Source organism: Salvelinus fontinalis, chromosome 10 (genome assembly GCF_029448725.1).
Source record: "Salvelinus fontinalis isolate EN_2023a chromosome 10, ASM2944872v1, whole genome shotgun sequence".
NCBI classification, from domain to species: domain Eukaryota; kingdom Metazoa; phylum Chordata; class Actinopteri; order Salmoniformes; family Salmonidae; genus Salvelinus; species Salvelinus fontinalis.
The window spans coordinates 21,070,479-21,082,965 of NC_074674.1; the positions used below are offsets into that span (position 1 = coordinate 21,070,479).

Here is a 12,487-nt window from a genome sequence, read left to right on the forward strand (position 1 = left end):
CCCCATTTCACTCATCTGAATGTTGCTCTTGTTTCTTTGGTTGTCTAATCTGTACATTCTTCTCTGTAGAAACCAGTTAAGTTCACATCCAGTCCGGTTGCTTGTATAAAATCACATCCACTTACTGCCTAATGGGGGTCGTCTGGCTGTGTTTTCATGAATCACTATTTGTGGTTGATGTGGATGTGCTAGGCCCAAAAAAGGCCTGCTGGTTTGGCGAAACGCTGAGTTCTAATGGCTATGTGATGCCAAGTCAAAGAACAGGACAGGAAGACATTTTGGTACTTGTTTTATTTTTGAAGGGAAAAATAACTGGGATATATATAAAGCAGTTAGGAATGCGATGACAGGAAAAGACGGGTCAAATGCAAAATAAAACATCTTAAAAAGCACATTACATTTTTTGTGGTATTGCTTTATAAATCCTAACTCCATTTCTTAAAACAAAGTTTACTCAATAAATACTTATGTCTTTAAGCATGCACTTGATTACATTATAATACATTTTTCAGTTTAATATTGCACTTATCTAGTCCTCTTCAAATCAGACCAGGCCAGCCACATGCATAAGGTCATACAAGGCAAAGGTTATAGATCAAACTGTAGAGTTAGCTGAAGACAGAAATAAGATTAGATGGCTACAAATCATGTATAAAAGAAAACATACATAAATACAATGATGAAAACAAGTGATTTCCCAACAGATATACATACTGTAAAAACCTGTCTGTCTACCGTGAACATGACAGGACTAGAAGGGGGCATCTCATAATTAAAATGACTGCCCCTAGACTCCTAAACTTCTCTCCATCTGCACTAAAAATCTGGAAAGCTAATTCCTCCGAGTCATTCCACTATGTTGCTGTCACCTACCCACGGTTTATAGATCAGTGCAGATGGAGACGAGGAACCTACTTCAGACTACTGAGACGCAGCCAGAGATCTGGATGATGCAGAAAGTCACATGATTGGATTTTGACCACTTGCCATAAAGACACAGCATGAGCTCCATATGCTCAGTCCACTAACTCACTGAGGTTAGTTACCACACCACTGGTGGATTCAGTGAGGTAAACACACAGATAGAAATATGATGAATGGAGCTGACAGGATCCCTATTCTATATGACAGACAATCATATCAGCTCTGCACCATACGTGACTGTTTTTCCAAGACCACTGAAGACGGTGCTGGAAAAATGCAGTACTACGACCTTTGACCTGGCCAAACAATTTGGACAGCAGTTGTGCACTCTCAGTCCTTCAGTTCCTAACAGTACAGCATTCTTTCTTCATCGTGTCCTTCATTCTCAGTGCATGAATCATTACAGTAAACAGAGATTGTTCCTATAGTAATAGTTTCAGTTTTGACACAACTCGTAGATAAAAACATGAAGCGACTCCTGGTAAAAACCGGTACTAGTGGACTCGCTTGGAAAATAATAGCAGTCAAAACAAGGCAGTAAAAAAAGAAACTACTTTCTAAATAAAAATGACCGTAAAAGAACGTAAAAGCACACTTTAAAAAACGTCACCGGAAACAACACACTTCATGAATATGGTATATGGAATATGGAATGAATGACACCTGGGTAGAGCTGGATACTTCAGCTGGCTGTAAGGGCACCGATCTTACAGAGAACATCATCATCTCAACCTCAATACCAGGGGTGGCCAAGCTCACCCGTGTGGGTGCAAGCTTTTGTTCTAGCCAAGCAATAACACACCTTATTCTACAGGGGGTTGAATAAACATTGAGGAAAACACTCAATCCTGTCAAATGTAAAACAAACACATCACAGCAACCTACAGTTCAACTCTCCAACCTCATAGTTCATTCTACATACGGGATCCTAGAACCCTAGCATTCCAGTCGGTGCACTGACAAGGGGCCTTATTCCCCCAATTGGTACAGGACAATGAAGGAATCGAATGAAGGAATTTCATTTCCATAGTGACTTCCATCACAAGGTTCTCAATGTGCTTGACTTCGGATAGAGCAGGAGGAGAACAACATAGAAAACCAGGAGGAAAGGCTAGTGGTCCATTTCAAAGACGAGAAGAAACAGTAAGAAAAAGTTACTTCTGACTTATTTTCTGAAGAAAAAAACATCAGGAAACATCTCTACTCCGCTTTCTGGGTCTGTCAGTGTGGAGCCAGAAATAGTAGATAGTAGCAGGTTGAGATCAAAGGTCAGAGTCCCAGTCGGTGCAGGGCAGGCCCTCGTCCTCAGACTCGGACTCAGGCGAAGCCTCCTTGATGCGTCTCAGGGCTTCGTGGATGGAGCGGGTCAGAGCGTCGGCCGAGTGGGGGAACGAGCCCTTGGGGTGCCGCTGCTGGTCCGGCCGCGTCCGCACCTTCCTCAGCCTAACGCCCTGCCGGATCTGGGCCAGGATGTTGTTGCTCTCGTCATCGTCTGGATCGGGGGCTAGGACCCGGAGCTCTGCCTTCCGCAGGTGGAAGCTACCTCGCTTGAGGGAGTTCAGGACCTCGTCCATGGGGGAACTCGCTGTAGAGATGGGAGAATGGAACAATGTCAGAGAAAAATCTAGTCAATTTCTCATTTAGAAATATTCCTTTAAAATACATTGTTAGTAATAGTATGTTGTCATGACTCACCTCTCCTCCACTGTGAGGAGTCCAGCGAGGCGGTCTTCTTCAGTTTCTTCCTGGCTGTCTGCAGCTGACTGCTGTCAAAGAACCGTGGGGAGAACGGAGCCAGGGGGAGAGGCTCTGAATCCGACCCAGCCTTGGACTGCCGAACTGGGCTAGTGGGGTGAGCACGCTCTCCTCCTTCACTGGAGAGGTCCTCTAAGGAGGGAGGGGGTGGGGGAGGAGGTGGTGGTGGAGGTGCAGAGGACAGGAGCGCTGAGAGAGGAGTTAGAGAGGAGGGGGCAGAGAGAGGCCCAGTGGCACCCCCTAGCAGGGTTAGAGAGAAACTCTGGTGACCACAGGCATCAGAGGGAGGGGCAGAGAGCTCTGAGAGGTCAGCGGTGTCTGTCTGGACGCTGGCAGCTAGGGTCTCAGGCCTCCCCGCAGGGGAGAGGGGGGAGGAGGAGATGGTTTTCTTCCAGGAGTGGCCGTGGGACATAAGCAGTCTGCTGGACTTCAGAGTCACCTGACCAGGGAAACGCTGCAACAGACAGAACCAACAGTTACAACATGACCAGAGTCTAAACACAGCATGAGAGTTTTAGAGTGTTCTTCAGAGGTAGCGGCGACCTCACCTGTTTGAAGCTGCGTAGTCTGTCCAGAGTCCTTGATCTATCCAGACTCATTCTGGTGTTACTCCTCTCCTCCTCCTCCTCTTCCTCCTGCTCCTCCCCTCGCTACGGAGAAACACAGATAGGATGAAGAACAATACTCACCATCATCCCTGTTATACTGAATCAACACAAACAGGACTCCTTAAAAACACGCCACTTCGATACAGCTATGACCAGAAGTGACTTTTCGTAGAAGATTAGGAAAGCATTTTCGCTAACCCTACGCCTTTTCCTAACCTTAACCTAATTATTCTAACCTGCCACATTAATTATCCTAACCTGCTACGTAAGTTCTCCTAACCTGCCACATAAGTCACATACAGTTGAAGTCAAAAGTTTACATACACCTTAGCCAAATACATTTAAACTCAGTATTTCACAATTGCTGACATTTAATCCTAGTAAAAATTCCCTGCCTTAGGTCAGTTAGGATCACCACTTTATTTTAAGAATGTGAAATGTCAGAATAATAGTAGAGAGAATGATTTATTTCAGATTTTATTTATTTCATCACATTTCCATTGGGTCAGAAGTTTACATACAGTCGTGGCCAAAAGTTGAGAGAATGACACAAATATTAATTTCCACAAAGTTTGCTGCTTCAGTGTCTTTAGATATTTTTGTCAGATGTTACTATGGAATACTGAAGTATAATTACAAGCATTTCATAAGTGTCAAAGGCTTTTATTGACAATTACATGAAGTTGATGCAGAGAGTCCTTATTTGCAGTGTTGACCCTTCTTTTTCAAGACCTCTGTAATCCACCCTGGCATGCTGTCAATTAACTTCTGGGCCACATCCTGACTGATGGCAGCCCAGTCTTGCATAATCAATGCTTGGAGTCTGTCAGAATTTGTGGGTTTTTGTTTGTTCACCTGCCACTTGAGGATTGACCACTAGTTTTCAATGGGATTAAGGTCTGGGGAGTTTCCTGGCTATGGACCCAAAATATTGATGTTTTGTTCCCCGAGCCACTTAGTTATCACGTTTGCCTCACGGCAAGGTGCTCCATCATGCTGGAAAAGGCATTGTTCGTCACCAAACTGTTCCTGGATGGTTGGGAGAAGTTGCTCTCTGAGGATGCGTTGGTACCATTCTTTATTCATGGCTGTGTTCTTAGGCAAAATTGTGAGTGAGCCCACTCCCTTCGCTGAGAAGCAACCACACACTGTTGGCATGACACAGGACTGATGTTAGCGCTCACCTTTTCTTCTCCGGACAAGCTTTTTCTAGATGTCCCAAACAATCAGAAAGGGGATTCATCAGAGAAAATTACTTTACCCCAGTCCTCAGCAGTCCAATCCCGGTACCTTTTGCAGAATATCAGTCTGTCCCTAATGTTTTTCCTGGAGAGAAGTGGCTTCTTTGCTGCCCTTCTTGATACCAGGCCATTCTCCAAAAGTCTTCTCCTCACTGTGCGTGCAGATGCAGTCACACCTGCCTGCTGCCATTCCTGAGCAAGCTCTGTACTGGTGGTGCCCCATTCCCACAGCTGAATCTACTTTAGGAGACGGTCCTGGCGCTTGCTGGACTTTCTTTGGAGCCCTGAAGCCTTCTTCACAACAATTGAACTGCTATCCTTGAAGTTCTTAATGATCCGATAAATGGTTGATTTAGGTGCAATCTTACTGGCAGCAATATCCTTGCCTGTGAAGCCCTTTTTGTGCAAAGCAATAATGACGGCACGTGTTTCCTTGCAGGTAACCGTGATTGACAGAGGAAGAACAATGATTCCAAGCACCACCCTCCTTTTGAAGCTTCCAGTCTGTTATTCGAACTCAGTCAGCATGACAGAGTGATCTCCAGCCTTGTCCTCGTCAACACTCACACCTGTGTTAACAAGAGAATCAGCTGGTCCTTTTGTGGCAGGGCTGAAATACAGTGGAAATGTTTTTTGGGGATTCAGTTCATTTGCATGGCAAAGAGGGACTTTGCAATTCATCTGATCACCCTTCATAACATTCTGGAGTATATGCAAATTGCCATCATACAAACTGAGGCAGCAGACTTGGTGAAAATTTATATTTGTGTCATTCTCAAAACGTTTGGCCACGACTGTACACTCAATTAGTATTTGGTAGCATTGCCTTTAAATTGTTTACCTTGGGTCAAACGTTTTGGGTAGCCTTCCACAAGCTTCCCGCAATAAGTTGGGTGAATTTTGGACCATTCCTCCTGACAGAGCTGGTGTAACTGAGTCAGGTTTGTAGGCCTCCTTGCTCGCACATGCTTTTTCAGTTCTGCCCACACATTTTCTATAGGATTGAGGTCAGGGCTTTGTGATGGCCACTCCGATACCTTGACTCTGTTGTCCTTAAGCCATTTTGCCACAACTTTGGAAGTATGCTTGGGATCATTGTCCATTTGGAAGACCCATTTGTGACCAAGCTTTAACTTCCTGACTGATGTCTTGAGATGTTGCTTCAATATATCCACATCATTTCCCCTCGTGATGCCATCTATTTTGTGAAGTGCACCAGTCCCTCCTGCAGCAAAGCACCCCCACAACATGATGCTGCCACCCCCATGCTTCACGGTTGGGATAGTGTTCTTCGGCTTGCAAGCATCACCCTTTTTCCTCCAAACATAACGATGGTCATCATGGCCAAACAGTTCTATTTTTGTTTCATCGGACCAGAGGACATTTCTCCAAAAAGTATGATCTTTGTCCCCATGTGCAGTTGCAAAACGTAGTCTGGCTTTTTTATGGCGGTTTTGGAGCAGTGGCTTCTTCCTTGCTGAGCTGCCTGTCAGGTTATGTCGATATAGGACTTGTTTTACTGTGGATATAGATACTTTTGTACCTGCATCCTCACAAGGTTCTTTGCTGTTGTTCTGGGATTGATTTGCACTTTTCGCACCACAGTACGTTCATCTCTAGGAGACACAAAGCATCTCCTTCCTGAGCGGTATGACGGCTGTGTGGTCCCATGGTGTTTATACTTGTGTGCTATTGTTTGTACAGATGAACGTGGTACCTTCAGGCGTTTGGAAATTGCTCCCAAGGATGAACCAGACTTGTGGAGGTCTACAATTTTTTTCTGAGGTCTTGTCTGATTTATTTTGATTTAACCATGATGTCAAGTAAAGAGGCACTGAGTTTGAAGGTAGGCCTTGAAATACATCCACAGGTACACCTCCAATTAGCTCAAATTATGTCAATTAAAAGCTTCTAAAGTCATGACATCATTTTTCTGGACCACTGGAACTGTGATACAGTGAATGATAAGTGAAATGTCTGTAAACAATTGTTGGAAAAATGACTTGTGTCATGCACAAAGTAGATGTCCTAACCGACTTGCCAAAATTATAGTTTGTTAAACCAGAAATTTATGGAGTGGTTGAAAAACGAGTTTTAATGACTCCAACCTAAGCGTATGTAAACTTCCGACTTCAACTGTAGCTGTATGGAAGTGGTGCGTTTATAGGGAATCTCGAACACAAACAATAATGAAAGACAACGTACCTGTTGCAGCGCTTGATGCGATGTCTGGTCGTCCTGACTACCCTGGCGTTGCTGTATCTTCTGGTTGTGGTTGACGATACAGATCTCCTGGTTTTAGGTAAACAAGACATATTAGAGCCAACACAATACAGGAGGCGACGTAAACAAAGTATTGGTCTTCTGCTTCCTTTTTGTTCTCGGGGCAGGCTTTCATGGCTTTGATTGGTTAGCAAGTCCAGAGGTAAGCGTGTGATTGGTCAGTTAGGCTTGCTTAGCTCTGACTGGTTAGTAAGTCCAGAGGAAGCGTGTGATTGGTCAGGTAGACTTGCTTAGCTCTGACTGGTTAGTAAGTCCAGGGGTAAGCGTGTGATTGGTTGCTAAATACCTTTTTGTTCTTAAGGTAGACCTTCTTGGCGGTGATGCGTCCCCTGCGTGCCTCTAGCTGTCTGGTCCTCTGCTGCAGCTGGCTAAGCTCGTCTCGGAGGAGTGGAGGGGGAGCTGAGGGTTCCTCCACCCCCTGCATGGCATCAGGACTCTCATACGCATCATAGTACACCACCTCGTCCTGGCGCTCTGTGGGAGAGAGGACACATAGAGGATCACTGTTTAGTACCGTAGGCCAGTCTTTCTACAGAGGCTCTGGAGCTGAGTGGTTATAACAGGCAGAAGTGTTGATTAACAGCAACAGGTATAGGTGTATAGTAGTGTTGTCACGATATCTGTATTGCGATACTAGGAAGTAAGGAAACAAAGGAAACAAAACATGAAGTGGACTAAATTTCATGAAGAAAACAGTCTTGATGATGGAAAAAACAGCCTTGTGTTGTCGCCCAGAGTCACATTTGTTTATTTGACAAGCTCAATATTTTACAGAAGTAGGTTATAAAGGACCATAGAGTTAAGTCTGCTTCGTGTTTTCGTTTTTGACAAGGAAAATCTGGTACCGTAGTATCGCTAGTGTATAATATTATTGTCTACCAGTGATCTGTCTGCGGAGGCTGGTGAGCTGGGCGTTGAGCAGCAGTTCCTCACAGCGCAGCACCTCAGCCTGGATGTCATAGAGCTGCAGCTGGAGCTCATAGTACAGCGCCTCCATCTGGTCCAACCGCAGCATGGCATCCTCTCCCTCCTGCAGGTTTTGCATCTGAGACACCCAGAGAGAGAGAAAGAGATGGTCAGAAAGACAGACAGAGTATTGTGTACCTAGCGTAGCTGGTGTGCGGTGAGATATCTGGTGTAAAATGGCTGCCGTGGCATTGGTGGTGGATGAGGAGTGATTCCCCAATACAAAGTGCTTTGAGAGTCTGGTAAAGTGCTATAGCATTAGTAGTACCTCCTGTTTCAGGCTGTTTCCTCTGCTCCAGTCAGATCTCCTTTATTACTTTTATAACAGTAGTAGTATAGTAGTAGTACTATAGTAGTAGTAGTACCTCCTGTTTCAGGCCATGTTTCCTCTGCTCCAGGCAGATCTCCTTGGCCCTCATCAGCTGCAGTGTTTCCTTGGAGACGGCGTACTGCAGACGCTCCATGCGGTCCAAGGCTGCAGCCCACGCCGCCTTGCCAAACTTCCTCTGGTCCACACGCATCCGCTCGTAAACCGCTGGAACACACACAGATTTTTAAAAAATACAAAGGACCAAAGGTAAACAAAATATGTTTGAGGTTTTAACCAGAGTGTGAGCCAGTTGATAGTTGGGTTAAGGTGATTTTGGGGATTGGGAGAAGAGTTTAGACGAAGCAGTTTAAAGCATGGAGATTAGGGTCTGACTCGGAGGGAGGTTTGCGTGTGAACTTACCTTTCTGAGCCCTGGCGGTGGTCTCGAAGAACTTGACGGTGAGGTCCTGTATGGAGAGGACGGCAGCGTGAGCCTTCCTCGTCCACTCCTCATCCTCCCTCCTCAGCCCCTCCACACGACGAGGCCCCAGACGCTCCGTCTCCAGGGAGATCTGACCCAGGTCAACAGGGGTCAAGCAAAGGTCAAATCAACTCCATTCTTTTTGTTTGTATAAGATCTTATTTTACATAAACAATAAAAAAACGTACACATACAAACAAATACATCATACAAACATCACACTGCCTAGACCCACTAGCCACCATATCCAGTAGCGTTATCCCTTTTTGCCACATGCCTCAAACTGCACAATTTTGCTTCTCTCCGTCGCCACGCTCTTTCAATTTTTAGATAATAAAGCATTTGACCTTTCCATTGCGTGAACGACAGAGGATTGGCTGATTTCTTGAGTACAAGTGTTTTTAAAAAGTAATCGATGAGAAGAGTACTGTCCAACCCATCGGGTAGCCCACTGCACCATCATATGTCATGTCTTGAAATATACAGACAGATGAATTAAAAGCACATTTACATTGCAATACCTCTGACACCCATCTTTCCAACTCCGCCCATAACTTTGGAATTTTTTAACATTCCCAGAAGGCATGAATTATTTACTCATTAGTAGTTTTACACTTCAGACATGACTGCAATGGTGCTGTAGAATTTTGGAATTTTGTCTCTTGTATAATACATTCCATACATTAATTTATACTGGATTAAGTGTACATTTTCATGAACTGTAATTGTGTTAGTTATGCTCCAACATTCCCTCCATCTTGTGCCAACATCAGTTATTTTTAAGTCTTGGTTCCAGTAGTTTATATTTTTTTCTAAAGAGATTGTCAGTTGGATATTCTCTCTGCAAGGTTTTGTATATCTTTCCTGTCATATGAACAAAATGTTCTGACTCAAACAAGGTTCCCTCAAGGTTGCTCTGATGTCCAAAAGATTTGAAATCAACATTTGGTGATATAACACTTCCAAGTTGGATGTATTTGAACATTTCTACTCAAATTGCTTTTTAAAGCTGTAATGGAAATACAGTACATGTATTTCCTGACACCAAGTCATTTATGGTTTCTATGCCTTTAGTTTTCCATGTGGGCCAACGTATCGGTGAATTCTGAAAAGCTATCCAAGGATAGTTCCATAAGGTTGTGTTTTTAGGGAATGATATTGGTTCTTGTAAAATACGATTCATTTTCTTCCATATTGTTATACTATAAAGTTGTTCATGTTCTTAGCGTTATCCTTTGAAAATAGACACGTGAAAAGATTCTGCAGATTTTCAAGATGTACGCATTGTTCCTCATTAGTGTATTTAACTATATGTCACAAGGAAAAGCCCTGGGTGGGGAGTTGATACAATTCCAAGTCTGGAAGGTTTAAAGCACCTCAGACTTAGGAAGATGTAAAACTTTCCTTTTAAATCTATTAATTTTATTTGCCCATATAAAGTCTGTTATAACTGAGTATACTTTTTCAAAAGAATGACTTCGGTGGGGTAATTGGTATTACTGAAAATAAATACAAAAACTTTGGCAGCCATGCCATTCTAAAAAGAGGTTTATTCTACCTGTAAGATTTACAGAAAGATTATTCCATTTAATTAGATCTGCTTTCATAGTGTTGAGTAATGGAATAAAGTAATTTTTTGTAGTCCACTTAAAGGAATGCTGCAGATAGGGAGATATTATTTTTCCCGATTGCCATTATTTTGAATTTGTCCATGTTCATTTTATAACCTTCCAGGTGAATCAACAGCCTGATCAACTCTATGTGAAGGAGATGTGTCACGCTGCATGAGGCAAATGGTGTTCACACCAGATACTGACTGGTTTTCTGATCCAAGGCCCTCCTTTAGTCTTTTTTTGGTATTTGTGACCAACAGATGTATATGTGTATTCCCAGTCATGTGCAATCCATAGATTAGGGCCTAATTCGTTTATTTAAATTGATTGATTTCCTTTTATGAACTGTAACTCAACAAAATCTTTTAAAATGTTGCCTGTTGCATTTATATTTTTGTTCAGTGTATTATTCATGTATATTTTTGCTTTAGGACATCTATACAATATTTGTATTGAATGTTGTAACGTTTGCTTCCAAAACGCTCAAACACGTAGATCCCCTGAACGCAGCTCACTTTCCAGCTCCCACTCTCAAACACATAAATCCCAATCACCTGAATTCTAATCACCTGTTCACACACCTGTATGTCATTATCACACACTCTTTCCACCCCATCACTGTGAGGTATTGTTTGTTTTGTGACACACTTCTTTCGTAGCTCTGTTTTTGCCGTGATTTACTTCTCCCGTGTATGATAGTTTTTGCCTGCCTCACTAACGACACCTTTTACCTATTCCCTGCCTGTACTTTAGCCTATCAGATGTCCTGTTATCAACCTATTGCCTGACCTCACGACTACATTACTAGCCTTTTCTCTGCCTGTACTGTTGCCCTTTTGGACCCCCTGTGTATGACCTTCTGCCTGCCCCTGGACCCAGCTACCTGCCTCCTCCTGTGGTCCTGTACAATAAACAGCTGCTGCGCCCTGCGCTTGAAACCAGCTCTCTGTCTCCAGTCGTGTTCATTACAAATGTATTATTTCAGCTGGAAAGTTGAACAACATGATCCCACTGGAATTGTGATACAATGAATTATAAGTTAAATAATCTGTCTGTAAACAATTGTTGGAAAAATGACTTGTGTCATGCACGAAGTAGATGTCCTAACCGACTTGCCAAAACTATAGTTTGTTAAACCAGATATTTGTGGAGTGGTTGAAAAACGAGTTTTAATGACTCCAACCTAAACGTATGCATGTAAACTTCCGACTTCAATTGTATATCTACAGAAATAAAATAGATCTTGGTTCTGTTGCCTGTTTGAGTGTTTGTATAATAACCTACTGATTCCGTGAGCACCAAGCCTCACCCAACCACAACATGTCAGATAAATCTTTGCTATGTGCCGCTTGCTGCTTACCTTCATTTTCTTGATCTCCAGTATTTTCCACAACTAGTCAAACGTATTCCACACATTCGACTTCCTCCTGAGCAACCAAACATTCCCCCATTTTGAGTTTATTTGTCACGTCATCTGCATCCATTTGCTGTCACGTATTACAGTGTTCGGAGTTTGTTATAACAATTTATTGATTTGATTATAATTTGCTTTGCTATAGGTCAGGCCCTATTAGTCACGTGCGTGCGATGCATATATGTGTCACGTAAAGAGAGCAAGGGTTGTGGGAATAGGGACGTTTTCCTATCTGGATACACGTCAACAACCAGCCTGAACTGTTTTCTTGTTTAGGTGCTGCTGTGCGTTTTGTTGCTAAACTTACTTTGACAACTTGACGTTTTTTACTTTTTAATTAACGTTTATATATATTTTTTTCATTCAACTTTTTCACTCCAGACGCTTTATCTGGACATTGTTCGTCAAGACCTCCACCAGCCGAAGCTAAGTAGTAACATTAACATGATGCCTTCTAATTGCAGTCGCTGTACTCATAATATACAGGAGAACGATGGCCTTACGGCGAGGATAACTTGGCTGCAAGCCCAGCTTCAGACGCAATCGTTAGGCAAGGGTAATTTCAGTGTAGGAAAGGATGAAACAGCGTCTGTGCAACCAGTAAGTACAGATAGTAGTATAGTAAATCCCCTCGCACAGTCCCCGCAGCCGGACAACTTTCTCATGGCTTCTGGAGGGAAATGCTGTAGTAATGCTCAACCGGTGTCGCTCACTCAGGCGACAGAAACTTTCAACCGGTTCTCCCCATTAAGCAGCGAGTCGGCGTTAGAGGCCGAACCTTCTCTGGTCTCTACTCCTCCCGTTACGGGGTCTGAGACGCCGAAGCCTCCCACCATTAGTTCTGACAAATTGAAAACCCTAGACATTGGCGACTCCATTACCCGTAGTATTA

At 43.4% G+C, this 12,487-nt stretch overlaps 1 protein-coding gene across 1 annotated transcript in view; it reads right to left on the bottom strand.

Annotated features, from left to right (window-relative positions):
* Window positions 1–272: 272 nt before the first annotated feature.
* LOC129863799 (junction-mediating and -regulatory protein-like) overlaps window positions 273–12,487 on the bottom strand; it is a 45,226-nt gene continuing 33,011 nt past the window's right edge. The window contains exons 3-10 of the mRNA XM_055936057.1: window positions 8,509–8,659; window positions 8,143–8,312; window positions 7,691–7,856; window positions 7,098–7,285; window positions 6,734–6,820; window positions 3,228–3,329; window positions 2,620–3,133; window positions 273–2,509 (exon numbers count right to left, since the gene is read on the bottom strand). Of these exons, the coding sequence (XP_055792032.1) occupies window positions 2,187–2,509; window positions 2,620–3,133; window positions 3,228–3,329; window positions 6,734–6,820; window positions 7,098–7,285; window positions 7,691–7,856; window positions 8,143–8,312; window positions 8,509–8,659 (1,701 nt within the window). The 3' untranslated portion in view covers window positions 273–2,186. The remainder of the gene's footprint in view (window positions 2,510–2,619; window positions 3,134–3,227; window positions 3,330–6,733; window positions 6,821–7,097; window positions 7,286–7,690; window positions 7,857–8,142; window positions 8,313–8,508; window positions 8,660–12,487) is intronic.